The 14758-nt window shown below is 44.2% G+C and overlaps 1 protein-coding gene across 1 annotated transcript in view; it reads left to right on the forward strand.

Annotated features, from left to right (window-relative positions):
• Positions 1-14758, forward strand: part of GOLGB1 (golgin B1) — a gene marked incomplete at both ends in the record, with an annotated part of 72695 nt that overhangs the window by 36582 nt on the left and 21355 nt on the right. Inside the window, 7 exons of the mRNA XM_082012357.1 lie at positions 2525-2703; positions 3946-4115; positions 5208-5368; positions 9843-10001; positions 10134-10231; positions 10903-11037; positions 13278-13383. Of these exons, the coding sequence (XP_081868483.1) occupies positions 2525-2703; positions 3946-4115; positions 5208-5368; positions 9843-10001; positions 10134-10231; positions 10903-11037; positions 13278-13383 (1008 nt within the window). The remainder of the gene's footprint in view (positions 1-2524; positions 2704-3945; positions 4116-5207; positions 5369-9842; positions 10002-10133; positions 10232-10902; positions 11038-13277; positions 13384-14758) is intronic.

The raw sequence follows: 14758 nt of genomic DNA on the forward strand, positions 1-14758 counted from the left end.
ACCAAGCCACTCTCCAGGATATTTGAAGAGTCCTGGCAGTCAAGTCCCTGGAGACTGGAAAAAGGGAAACACTGCACCCATTTTTAAAAAGGACAGCAAGGAGGACCCTGGGAACTACCGACCTGTCAGCCTCACCTCTGTGCTGGGAAGATCATGGAACAGATCCTCGCAGAAGCTATGCTAAGGCACATGGAGGACAGGGAGGTGATTCAAGACAGCCAGCATGGCTTCACGAAGGGCAAGTCCTGCCTGGCCAACCTGGTGGCCTCCTATGATGGAGTGACCACATGAGTGGACAAGGGAAGAACTACTGATGTTGTCTCTCTGGACTTTTGTAAGGCCTTTGACAGAGTCCACCACAACATCCTTCTCTCTAAATTGGAGAGAGATGGATTGATGGGTGGACTGTTGGGTGGACGAGGAATTGGTTGGATGGTTGCATCCAGAGGGTAGTGGTCAACAGCTCAATGTCCAGATGGAGATCAGTGACGAATGGTGTTCCTCAGGGATCCATATGTTTTGTTGTCTGCCGGGACTTTAGTAAAGCCTTTGACATTGTCTCCCACAGCATTCTCCTGGAGAAACCGGTGGCTCGTGTTGGTGTTGATGGTTGGACTTGATCTTAAAGGTCCTTTCCAAGCTTAATGATGCTTATCACAGCATCATTACACTGTGAGTCTGTATGGGAACCAGTACTCTGTAATATCATCATCAATGACATAGTGAGATCCAGTGCACCCTCAGCAAGTTTGCAGGTGACACCAAATCGAGTGGTGCTGTTGACATGCCTGAGGGACAGGATGCCATCCAGAGGGACCTGGACAAGCTTAAGGAATGGGCCCGTGTGAACCTCATGAGGTTCAACAAAGCCAAGTGCAGGGTCCGGCCCCTGGGTCGGGGCAACCTCGGTATCAGTACAGGCTGGGGGATGAAGGGATGGAGAGCAGCCCTGCCGAGAAGGACTTGGTGGTACTGGTGGATGAAAAGCTGGACATGAGCCGGCAATGTGCGCTCATAGCCCAGAAGGCCTGTATTCTGGGCTGCATCCAAAGCAGCATAGTCAGCAGGTTGAGGGACGGGATTGGACCCCACCTGGAGTACTGCATTCAGCTCTGAGGCCCTCAACACAGGAAGGACATGGTCCTGTTGGAGATGGTCCAGAGGAATCTCAGAGGGAGGAAAAATGCTCAGAGGGCTGGAATACCTCTCCTCTGGGACAGGCTGAGAGAGTTGGGGTTGTTCAGCCTGGAGCAGAGAAGGCTCCAGGGAGACCTTATTGCAGCCTGCCAGTATTAGGTGTACTTGAAGGGGGCTTAGAAGAAAGATGGGGACAGACTTCTTAGCAGGGCCTGTTGCGATAGGACAGGGGGTAATGGGTTTAAACTAAAAAAGGGCAGATTTCGACTAGATCTAAGGAAGAAATTTTTGACAATGAGGGTGGTGAAACAGTGGCCCAGGTTGCCCAGAGAGGTGGTAGATGCCCCATCCCTGGCAACGTTCCAGGTCAGAGTGGATGGGGCTCTGAGCAACCTGCTCTAGTTGAAGACGTCCCTGCTCATTGCAGGGGGGTTGGACTACAAGACCTTTAAAGGTCCCTTTCAACCCAAAGATTCTGTGAGTCTGGAAGAGACTACAGCAAAGACTTGGGTCTGTTTCTCCTCTTAGTAGCTGATTGTCAAGACAGGTACAAGGTATTGCAGCTTCATTTTGACATCCTTGCTTGCATACTTAATGTGTCTCTATATAGTCTCTGGCACAATGTGGCTCAGCAAGTTTCAGAGTTCTAGTTGCTGGTCAGATGACAGACTTTTACAATCATTTTTCGCTCTCACTTAGTCTGTCTTAGTTTTCCCATCTGTTAATTCACAACAGACTTTGTGTTACTGTCTTAAACACATCTTCCTTCTTGTCCATTTTATATCTCAGTTATTTGTAGATTTATGTGTCCTCTACTGCTGTGTTCTTGAACTTGGACATATGTGTAGCGCTGCTAATACTAAGATAGATCCTCAGTAGAGGTATCTCCTGACTCATTAAGTACTTCCTTGTCTCCAGAGTCAGTCATGTCTTCTTGTCTTTGAAAACTGATTGGATGTGTAATGACAACTTATTTCTAATTCCAGTCTGAGCAGACTATGAAAAGGATTTTAGTTCCTCAGTGCCGTGGTTTACAGTAAATACCAACTTCAAGAGTTATTCTTAACCAGCTCCTTCCGTCTTGCTTTGTCTTCCTCGGAATAAGGGAATTAATATTTTAGCCCGGGGTCTTTGTGTTAATGTATGTCAAATCTTCATGGAAGGTCTTAAAACTCACTACTCTGATTAACAATAGAATTCTCAGGTTTTTATCGTAAGGAGTTTTTATTAGACTGAATCACTCATTCAATTTCTAGTTTCTCTGTCATCTGAACGTGACTTTTTTCCTCCAGGTGCCACAGTGAGAAATGGTCTTAAGCACTGCTAAGTAATAATCCTAGCTGCTTGCTTATTAGCCATACACTCTGATACTTCCTTTTAATTAAAGGTGAGAGAGCTGAAGAATTTGCAGCAGCAATACATACTAGTTGGGGTAGAATCAGCTGAAAATTCTCGCTTAAAAGCACAACTGCAGGAATATCAACAAGATGCAGATAAACAGCACCGTCTCCAAGAACAGCTGAAGCAAGAAAGTATTTCCTACCAGCAGGAACTCCAGCAGCTTAGGTGAGAATTGTCTGTCTTCATACTGCCTCAGAGATGCTTATGTGCCATTTCTTTCATTGAAAGGGCAATTGTGTGCAGAAGGCAAAGAAAGCATTGAGAACCTCAGCCTTACCTGTGTCAGCTGTGACTAAATCACTATGCCCTGTTCAGGACTGGGCACATGTTTCCCTTGTTCAGGTTTTGCCTCAGATGTAGGGTGAAGGATTACAGCCCAACATATTGGAAGGAAATGCCTGTGTGAAATAGATCAATGACCTTTTAATTTTTAGTTCCTTCATCCAGTGGTGGCAAATACAATTTGTTTGAGGGTAAATTTATGCTGTTTCTTGTATTGGAGCTTATATATATAGTTACAGAACTCTCCATTCCAAGCTGATGATGAACACCCTTTATTATCCCACTGATACATTGTTTAGGAAGTACTCATTTTGTATGAGTATCTAATCCTTTGTTTCACTTGCTGTATGTCTTCTATTTTTAAAAAAGTCTGTAATTCAAATCTAGTCAATTGTCATCTCCAATTGGCCTAAAACTAGTCAGACAAATATGGTATGTTCTAAAAATGGGGAAAAAATCCTTTCAGGTACTTCAGAGATCCATCTAAGAATGACTGAACCTGGATTTAAAGGGATGTGGTATTTTTGTGAAAAGATGTATGCCTTATCTTTGTCCAAAGTGGTATAAAAACTTGTAGTGCTCCTTCCCCCTCCGACTGCCCACACTCTGACCCTCAAACTAACACTTCAGATCTCATACAGTTTGAAGCAGCTTACAATTTTATTTATCTCCTGATAAAAGAAAAGGACATTCATTTCCTGTCTGGTTTCTACAATGTAAATGAAGCTAAGGCCTCAGATTTGTATGTTGGGATCAATGCTATGGTTCTGGTGCATATTTGACTGAGGCAGTGATAATGTTATGATGACAAGTGGCATTGTCAGTGATTTGCTTGACAAAACTCTCTGTACAGCAAGATCAAAACAACATCCAGGAATACCAAAAGTGTGAGCACTGAACAATCTGCAGTGTTGAGCCAAATAGAGAATACTTCCTTAAACCTGCTTTTAAGGTTCCTGTACTTAAGTGGGTTGGGTTGGGTTGGTTTAGTTATAAAATTTCCTTTCTGGCATGGGGTAATGATAGGAAATAGAATCATCCTCAGCTCATTCTGAGCTGGATACCTGGATATCTTAAGTGATACTGGTAACTTCCTGGTAATTTCCTTTGTGTCGTACTTGGCAGACAAGAGAAAACTACCTGGGAAAAGCAGAACAGCAGCATAAAGGAGCAGTACCTGATGGTCATATCAGAAAAAGACAAGCAACTGAGCCATTTACAAAGGATCATGCAAGAAATGAAACTGCCCCTCCGCAAGTCTCAAATTGTAGAGGAGCAGTACAAAACAAAGGTGGGTGCAAATACACAGATTCTTTATTGCATAGAAATGTGAGGCTTGAAATTCAGCCAAGTAGCATGTGTTGCTTGTATTCAGCTCGTACAGACTGCAGTATTGGGTTTTGTTTTGTGGCCTCCAAAGACTATACCAACAATGCAACTTGGATCGTTGAAAACCTTTAGAAAACTCTGGCATACCTTTGTGCTCTTCCCTTAGTTCATAGTTCCTAATGTTTCAAGAAAGAGAGTAAAAGAGATAGGGCTTCCTAGGCACCTTAGGTCCTTCTAAGCAGTATGGAACTTCTCAGGTCTGTCGTTGTGACTATTTTAGAATTGCTTCTTGCACTGTGTTTGAATCTAAGATCTTCTGGTTTAGTTCTCCTTTTAATGTCACATTCTAATTTTTAAGTTTCCTGTTGAATTTTTGTTGCTGTTTTTACCGTGACCGATATCTACAATCCTGACTCAAGCACAGAGAGGCTGAGGATTGAACATTGCCTTTTCTGCCTTCTTTTGTATGTATCACAGTCCTAAAAGTGCAGTGGAATATGTTGAGTATTTTGCTTGGTCTAGGGAAGGATACATGCATGCTGCATGTACAATACCTTTACATTATGAGCAAGGAAAGAACTCTCCTGCCCACATCGCAATGTTCAAGTGAGAAGCTTTTATGTCAGTGGAGGAGGGAGAAAATCTCCCCTTATCCCTTTGACACACACATGCATATCTGCAAAGAAAAAGCTAGAACAATAGGCATTCCAGGAAAATGCTTCAGTGCTAACCTTTTAGTCCATGTTGAATGAGAGCAGTGTGGACATTGCTTTGGCTTTTTGTTTGTTTTTCTTGTTCTCATTCATACACTTTTTTTTCCTTCCTGTATTGTAGACAGCTTTAAGATAACTTTTGAGAAGGACCTGTCGTATGTGCAAGTTCAGTGACCTTTCATAATTGTTTGGATTTTCAGATGGCTTTTAGGATTTTTCTGTTTATTCCCCATTTGCTGTTTTGCTTGAGCAAATCAGTTCCAGTCCTAGGAATAATGTTGGGCTTTGACCTTGGAATAGTAAATAGAGAGGACTAAATACAAGAGTGGGTTGTCATGTGTGCAGTATATTTTTCATTGTTCTTTCCCTGGCAGATTTCTTCAGAAGTTCCGAGAGGGGACTTTTCAAGCCTAGAAACAGAGACAAAACATCTCCAGGCCCAGCTAAGTGACAGCCTGAAAGAACTGCACCAAAAAGAGCTCAGAATTCAGCAGTTAAACAGCAAGGTACTGATTATATCTTATACTTGCTTGCAGAGTCTGGGATGAGGTATATGGGGAAGAGGGTAGGCTTCAGTACGTCTCAGGGAGCAGTAATGAATCTTTCTGTTCTTGTGGACATTTAGTGAAGTAACACAAAATCAGAAATATTAGTTAGAAGAGACGTCTGGAGATGATCTAGTACATCCTTCTGCTGTGCAAAGCAGCACTGTCACCAACATTAGATCAAATCACCCATGACCTTGCCTAGCTGAGTGGTAGAAAAATAGAGATTCTAGAACTTCTCTAGGCCTTTGTCCAGTGCTGTTCTACACTTCTAATGCAAATGTTTTTCTTAATGTCTAGTCTGACTCTTCCAAGCCACAGTCTGTGGCTATGGCCCCTTATTATATTTTCTGCCACTATCAAAAAGAGTTCACAGAATCACAGAATCACTAGGTTGGAAAGGACCTTTAAGATCATCAAGTCCAACCATTAATCCAGAACCACCATGTCCCCTAAACCATGTCCTGAAGCGCCACATCCACACGTTTTTTGAACACTTCCAGGGATGGCGACTCCACCACCTCCCTGGGCAGACACAGTTCGGCTGTGTCTACTTTATGACACCCTTTAATTTAATTGTCAACTGTTGTAAAATGACCCTTTAGCCTCCTCTTTAGCAGGCTAAAGCAGCCCAGCTCTTACAGGTATCATGTACTCCAATCGCTTGCTGACCTCAGCAGCCTTTTCCTGAACTTCTTCCCATTTCTCTATCCATTTTAGAATCATTTAGGTTGGAAAAGACCCTTAAGATTACAGAGTCCAACCATTAACCTAACAGTGCCAAGTCCACCACTAAGCCATGTCCCTAAATGCCACATCTACGCATCTTAAATACCTCCAGGGATGGTGACTCAACCACTTCCCTGGGCAGCCTGTTCCAATGCTTGACAACCCTTTTGGTGAAGAAATTTTTCGTAATGTTGAATCTAAACTTCCCCTGGCACAACTGGAGGCTGTTTCCTGTTGTCCTATCACTTGATACTTGGGAAAAGAGACCAACACCCACCTTGCTACAGCCTCTTTTCAGGCAGTTGTAGAGAGTGATAAGGTATTCTTTCAGCTTCCTTTTCTCCAGATTAAACAAACCCAGTTCCCTCAGCCTCTCCTCATAAGACTTGTGCTCTAGACTCTTCACCAGCTTTGTTGTTCTTCTTTGGACATGCTCCAGCATCTCAATGTCTTTCTTGTAGTGAGGGGCCCAAAACTAAACACAGTATTCAAGATGTGGCCTCACCAATGCTGAGCACAGGGGGACAATCACTTCTCTAGCCCAGCTGGCCACACGATTGCTGATACAAGGCAGGATACTATTGGCCTTCTTGGCCACCTGGGCACACTTCCAGCTCATATTCAGCCGGCTGTCAACCAACACCCTATCGTGGTTTAACCCCAGCCAGCAACTAAGCACCATGCAGCCACTCGGTCACTCCCCCATGGTGGGATGGAGGAGAGAATCAGAAGAGTAAAAGTGAGAAAACTCATAGGTTGAGATAAAGGTGGTTTAATAGGTAAAGCAAAAGCCGTGCACACAAGCAAAGCAAGGAATTCATTCACCACTTCCCAACGGTGTTCAGCCATCTCCAGGAAAGCAGGGCTCCGTCACACATAATGGTTTCTTGGGAAGACAGATGCCATACCTCCGAACGTCCACGTGTCATCCCCCGTCCCGCTTCTTCATCCCAGCTTTATATACCGAGCATGATGTCATATGGTATGGAATATCCCTTTGGCCAGCCTGGGTCAGCTGTCCCGGCTATGTCCCCTCTCAGCTTCCCATGCACCCCCAGCCTTCTTGCTGGCAGGCCAGCACGAGAAGCTGGACAGTCCTTGACTGCTTGGCAACAGCTCAAAACATCAGTATATTATCAATATTTTTTCATCCCAAATCCAAAACATAGCCTCATGCTAGCTTCTGTGAAGAAAATTAACTCTATCCCAGCTGAAACCAGGACATACCCTCAGGTTCTTTTTTGCTAGGCAGTTCTCCAGCCACTCTTCCCCAAGTCTGTAGCGTTGCATGCGGTTGTCATGACCCAAGTGCAGGACCTGGCACTTAGCCTTGTTGAATCTTATATGGATGGCCTCAGCCCATCGATCTAGCCTTTCCAGATCCCTCTGTAGCGCCTTTCTACCCTCAAGCAGATCAACACTCCTTCCCAACTTGGTGTCGTCTGCAGACTTACTGAAGGTGCATTTGATCCCCTTGTCCAAATCATTGATAAAGATATTAAACAGAACTGGCCCTAATACTGAGCCCTGGGGAACACCACTTGTGACCGGCTGCCACTGGATTGAACGTCATTCACCACAACTCTCTGGGCCTGGCCATCCAGCCATTTTTTTATCCAGTGAACAGTACGCCAGTCCAAGCCATGAGCAGCCAGTTTCTCCAGAAGAATGCTGTGGGAAATGGTGTCAAAGGCTTTACTAAAGTCTAGGTAAACAACAGCTGCAGCCTTTTCCTCATCCACTAAGCAGGTCACCTTGTTGTAGAAGGAGATCAGATTAGTCAAGTAGGACTTGCCTTTCATAAACCCATGCTGACTGGGCCTGATCACCTGGTTGTCCTGTACATGCATGTGATGGCACTCAAGATGACCTGCTCCATAACCTTCCCCAGCACTGAGGTCAGCCTGACAGGCCTCTAGTTCCCTGGATCCTCCTTCTGGCACTTCTTGTAGATAGGCATCGCATTTGCTAACCTCTAGTCAATTGGGACCTCTGCAGCTGAAAATGAGTGACCTAAAACCAGTCCCAGTATTCCAGGTACAGTCTTATTCGTACCAAAGAGAGCAGGTAATAACTTCCTTCATTCTACTGGCCTTCCTTCTCCTAAAGCAGCCCAGTAGACAGTTTGCCTTGTTCACAATGAGGAGTACACTTGGCTTGTATTCAGCTGGGCAGCTGCTCTAACTCCCTGGTCCTTTACAGCAAAGCTGTTGCCTTGGCAGTCTCTTCCCATCCTGTACTGATGCATGGGTATTGCCTCTCCTTATTGAACCTGAGTTTTCAGTTGTCCCAATTCTCAAGTTTCTCATGGTCCTTCCAGATTGAAGTTTTGCTCTTTGTCATGTCAGCCACTCCCCAAAATTCAATATTGGCTGCAAATTTACTGATGTCATAACTTATATTGCTGTCAGTGCTGAGCAACATGTGCCTCAGGTAGACCCCAGGAGTACTCTGCTCATTGCTGGCTGTCAAGCCATTGATCATTGCCTTTGAATACAGTGGTCCAGCCAGTTTTTGACTTAAATGTAGCAGTTCGTTTGTCTACTTCATAGCTCCTTAGTTTCCCAGTGTGAATACTGTGGGTTACGATGTTAAAAGCTCTGTGTACTGGAGCTGGCTGGGATGGAGTTAATTTTTTTCATAGCAGCTCCTAGGGTCCTGTGTTATAGATCTGTGACTAAAACAGTGTTGATAACACACCAGTGTATTAGCTATTGCTGAACAGTGCTTGCACAGCATTAAGGCCTCCGTTTTTCCCTTTGCTCTCCCTGCAGTGAGTAGGCTGAGGTGGGCAAGAGCTTGGGAGAGGTCACAACTGGGACAGCTGACCTGAATGGACCAGAAGGATATTCCAGGCCATATATAGATCACATTCAGGAGGATCAGTGACAGTAGTGTCTGAATCAGCAACTTTTCTGCCACTGAATTTTAGTGCCCTTTCTCTAAAGTGACCAGAGAGAGAAAGGAGCACAGAGGAGGGAAGAGGACAGAGGAGAAGAGGGAGAGGGGAGGAAAGACAGAGAGGAGAGAAGGCAAGAAGGGAGAGAGAGGACAGATTGGGAGGGGGACACAAGGGGGGAAAGATGGAGGGGAGAGTGGGAAGATGGGGGGGACAGGAGAGAGGAGGAGACCAGACAAAGGGACCAGAGAGTGAGATTATGTGAAGAAAGTAATTTCTAGATTCCATTTCTATTGTCAGGAGTTCTTTCTAGCCTCCTGCTTTTTAGACTCCTGAAGGAAGTCCCTCCTTTGGGAGGCATGCTTGTGATCTTCAGTGTTGCCTGTGAGCTTGAAAAAGTTTCTGTATTTCAGTACAGAATCACAAGCAGTCTGATTCCCACATTGAAATGGAAGACTCAGAATTTAGCAATCTTCAGAAAGAGAGTTGCATTCAAGGAGAAAGCAAGAATATAAAATCATAATTTATTGATGATATTTCTGAAAGGTTTAGGTCAATCTCAGCACTTGAGAAATCTTGTTTTGGAAGTGTATTCTTCTGTACATCATGTTGATGTTTTGGGACCCTGTTCTGGAAACCTTAGCCACAAGCTACTGTTGGACATTATCACTGGTCTTTGGACCTTAGCAACGTGCAGTGTGGCAGTTCCCCATGTTCTCAATAGAATTCTTACCCTCAGTTACAGAGAGAACAATTTTGCTGTCACAAAAATGTGTTCTTTACTTAGCAGTTGCATTCTCTTCTCAGCTATCTCAGGTCTTTGAGGAGAAAAATGCCCTCTCCCTCCAGCTGCGTGGTAGCAGTCGGAACATCTGCGAGAGCCATCAGCACTACAATGAGGTTCTGAACCGCTGCTTGGTGCTTGAGAGGCAGCTCCAGGAGCTGCAGTCTGCAGACAAGGGCATGGTAAGGGTGGCCTCCTTGGTGCAAAGCAGGGAAAAGCTTATTGCAGATGGCTCCACTAACTGTGCAGCATTGTAGCTACTTTCTATCCTCTTCATTCAGTGCTATCTGCCATACATTCATGCTTTCTTTCAGGAGTTGTTTGCCACAGATGCTGCTCCAGGAGCACCCCAAGAAAAGAATGAGCCTCAGAGATGCAGTTACACACCAGAACTGCAGGAGTTGCAGCTGAGGTAAAGAAAACCTGAGAAAACAAGGGTGGGGCTGTTAGTCCTGATGGAGGTTTTGGGGCTAGTGATGAACCTATTTCTGTTACTTTCTGTCAGAATGTTGGAGAAGTTCAGTTCCACACTAGGACCTTGTGGAAGTAAAGGAACTGTTATATGTACTTGACAGCTGTCGTTAGTTATCTCTTTGGATAGAACTTCAAAAAAGGAAGAAACAACATGCAGCAGCAATTCCAGTGCACCATCACCGCCCAAACTAGCATCTTTGATTTGATGGGCTGGGTCCTCAGTAACTGCTTAAGTGTATCAGTGGTCCTGGTCTCAAGGCTGTTAGCGTGAGACTGTCTGGATTGAGACCTAGCACATGATTCCTTGTAACCTTCTGGAACTAAGATCTAGCACATGATTCCTCATACCCTTTCAAAATAATTTTCAGAAGGTGGGACCATGGATGACAGAGCCAAGGAACTCCTTCCTGATGTGACATAGAAGCTTCAAGAGATTTATCTTCTCTCTTGCTTTCCAAAGAATTTAAATACATTAATAAAATATAACTAAGTCTTCTGTGTGAAGTGGGAGTTGGAGTCTGTTCACATACTGCATCAGTTAATACAATAGAAACAGAATAGTTCGTGAATTAGCCCTTTTTTGGGATATGCTTGGTTATTTTCTGACAGGTTGTCTGAAACAGAACATTTACATAGCAGCACAAAGGAGGATCTGAGGTATTTAGAGGAGCAGCTGGAGGAAGAACGGGACCATCGCTTTGCTGTAGAGGAGGCACTGTCTGCAGCACAGGATCAGATAAGGAGGTGAGGGAGCTTGAGCAAACAGGCAGTATCACCATAAAAGTATGGTGATCCTAGCTCTGTTTTCATCTGCACTTCATTACATCCTTCTGTTGAATGTCACTGGGGACACAGAAATGACTATACCATGTCTATCACAGAATCACAGAATGGTTGAGGTTGGAAGGGACCTCTGGAGGTCATCTGGTCCAATGCCTATGCTCAAGCAGGGCTACCTAGAACCAGTTGCTCAGGACCATGTCCAGATGGCTTTTGAATATCTCCAAGGATGAAGACTTCACAACCTCACTGGGCAACCTGTGCCAGTGCTCAGTCACCCTTACAGTAAAAAAGTGTTTTCTTGATGTTTAGGCTATCCTTCAACTGTAGAAGAAGATAGAATGAGACAACTGACTAGACATAAAGACAAATTCTGACTAGAAAAGAGATGCCAGCTTTCTCAATGAGTTAAATTAACTACTGGAAAATATAATTTGGAGACTGGGAATTGGGTGAAGGCAGAAGAGGAGTTTTCATACTTCCAGGGAATCTGTCTCCTCAGTAAGCACCTGTGTGTCATGGGCAAAACAGTCTTAACTTAAAGAATGTCACTCAATTTTAACGTATTGCCAATTAACGTAAGCTTTTCATTCATTTGGGTATTGAGAAACAATTAAACACTTAGGGAAGACACTTCCCCCCACCTTCCCTAGGATCAGCTTCAGTCTAGACACCTCTCCACCCCACTTCCTAGTATCCAGTACCCTTGTCTGCACCACACATTACACAGTCCCTGTGGTGAGGCAAAGGGCATTGTAGGAGGCTGGAGTCATTACGTAGTGATTTCTCTCTGCTGCTCCTTGTTTCTTATTCATTTCCTCCTTCCCCTGGAAGCTACTACCCTTTGTTAAATGTGTTTGAGCAGAGGCACCATACGCTCCTCTGGTTGTAGTTTTGGCACAGAAGGAAGCGTCATCCATTGCCAACTCAGCTGGAGCCAGCTGTGAGTGGTACAGGGCACTTCATGGCCTCTTGTCACACAGCTCTCCCCTGCAGCTCCCTGTTACCAAAACCTTGCCATTTATACGCAATACACTGTATCTCAGGTTATTTGACAGATGCCCTTATAGTCGGCAGAGAAAAGGAAGCTGACCTAGACTAGATGTTAGGATTAGGATGCAATGAGTCGCATGTTAGAAATGCCTCCTTCTCCTCATTGACTATGAAAGTGGGTTTTGTCATGTAACTTGATTGTAGGCACTTGTGCTGTGCATTTCCTGGTAGGTGAAATAAACCTCACTATTGGAGTCTTTTACACAAAACCAATGGCTTTCTTCTGATACACATGCTGACTTAGCCAAGAAATAATGGTCTGTATGGAAGAATTCTGGATTAAGTTCCCTGTTAATTGCTAAACAACTCAGACAACTGTAACCCCTTCTAGCGTTAAAGTCTATGAAAGCCTCCTTCAATCGATTTCACTTCACTAACTAATGCTAGCCCAAAGATTTGACAGTGCTGCTTCTGCATTTCATCCTTTAATAGTATCTTATCGATCTTGAATATCTGTCACTAGAAAATAGTTAGCAAGAACCAGCACTATTGGGACCACAGCTGGCATCCAAAATAATTTCATAGAATTTAAAATACACAGTTAAATCATCCGCACTGGCTTCTTTCAAGTCACACACTATGAAATTTCACTTGAAAGCCCCCATGTTGAACACAGAGATCTCAGTTAAATTGAAGAGTTTGAAATTCCTGAAAGGCAAAAGGAAAAAACCAGCACCAAAAAAGTAATGAGTTTTGAAGTGACGGGATATTAATTAGGTAAGAAAAGACTCCACTGCGAGAACCTGAATTGTCCTCTCTACTGGAGAGGAATGGTAATCTGCACATCATAGAGTATGGAAGTTTTACGTTTTCTTTCTGACTATGGCCATGACTATGGGCACAGGAAGTGGCTGACACTGAGCAAGTATAACTTCCATAGAGAGCACAATGTGCCTACTCTTTTAGGGTTTCACCAGCCTCCTGGTGGAGGAAGGAGGACTAGTGCTGGTTGGATTACCCAGTCCTGCTCACCTTGAGTTCAGGGGGCACTACAGTTGTACAAATGAAACTGGTTCTTGTCAAGTGAGGCCATGGCTTGCTTGCAATGGTTGATTACTTTTTGAAAAAATACGTCCTTTTGTAAGCTTGTCTACAGTGTTGGTTTGGGGCATCATAAGAAACTGGTTTTAATTTTATGTTTTTTGTGGCAGGTTGCAGTCAAGTGAGTGGACGTCTTCCTTAAGTGCTAGCATTGATATGACTCCAGGTCATGAGCATTCCTTGCTGATTGACACCATGGATAATACTTTCAGCAAAGTAAGAATTTACATTCACAGCTGTCAGTGATGTGAGCCCTGGCTGATGCAAGAAAATGTGAACTGAAAACTGTGAACCTATAGCAGCTAAAGCCTTCTGTAGGCACATTTAAATCTGTTCAGATTTGTGTAGGTTTCTGCTCTTGTCTTGCTCTGTTTTTCCATGCCAAAAGCCACATACTGCTCTGATTGTGACTCTGCTACCGTCTGCAGAAGCAGACTAAATTTCAGAGGTCACTAAAATGTAGGCCAGCATTGTCTGTGCCTAAAATGTGGTCCCAGGTTCCTTGTGGAATATTCAGAGCCTCAGTGGTGAGCAAACAGGCAAAGTCTATGCAAACAATATGCAATCTCATGCATAAGAATTATACGTGTTACTGGCTCCAGCTTCTGCGATGTCTGGAGAGTCTGCCTCTTTATTTAGCAACCATCTCAGTTTTTCCTCACTCATTGTCTTTCAAACCTGCGTCAGTCAGGCTGGGAACCAAAGTGGAGCGATTCACTGTGCTGAACGACAGCTGACAGTCACCTGTCCTGTTTTGCTAAGGATGAAGCTCTGCTGAAGAGTTTGCCCTCTGGTCTTTTCAAGACTTGCAGGTGGTGCTTTTAAGAGCAGCGTCATCAGAATTATAGCAAGAACCATAGCTGGATGCTACTCTGTGCTTACGCTTGGGGTTTGTTACTAGAATAGCCATTTTTTTCTTCCTACTGAAACTCTGCCAGTAGATGTTACATTGTCTGAGGACTCCTGAAAGAGCCTCTGTATAGTAAGGTCACTCTATAGCAGTTTGTTCAACAGCTTCAGAAGTCCTTTCAGCTGCAAGGGTGAAAGAACGCAACAAAGAAATAATTTTCTTCTTCCAGGCCAGAGGGTGAATCAGGATTCCTAGTAGCTTGAGGCTCTAGCAGAAAAGTACCATTGATCCATTTGTTTCTATTTCACTTGGAGTGGCTAGAAATTTGTAGGGACCTAATGTTAAAGGGAGTTGTCCTGCATTCTGTTGCCCTTTCTCAGGCAGAATTGGAGAGAACTGGTTCATGAGAAACCTGCAGAGAGCAGAGGAAGGGGAATATTTCACTGAGGATTGGCTTTAGAGGTCAAATATGACAGTGGAATGGATTTGGTAAGATTCATGCCCATTAGCTTAAACAAACTTACCGTCATGGTCTGGAGAGCTCTTGGTGAAGGCAGCTAGGGACATACTCATTCCTGGTACTGACTGGTCTCTCTTTTACTCTTCCAGACTCGGAATATCATTGGACTACGACGCCTGTTACACCCTCTCTTCTATTCCCGGACCCATTTGCCTCTCCTAGTGGCCATGTATCTGCTTGCTCTCCATGTCTTGCTCTTCCTGTGCTTTACAGGCCACCTT

Source organism: Phaethon aethereus (assembly GCF_964289735.1).
Source record: "Phaethon aethereus genome assembly, chromosome: 1".
NCBI classification, from domain to species: Eukaryota; Metazoa; Chordata; class Aves; order Phaethontiformes; family Phaethontidae; genus Phaethon; species Phaethon aethereus.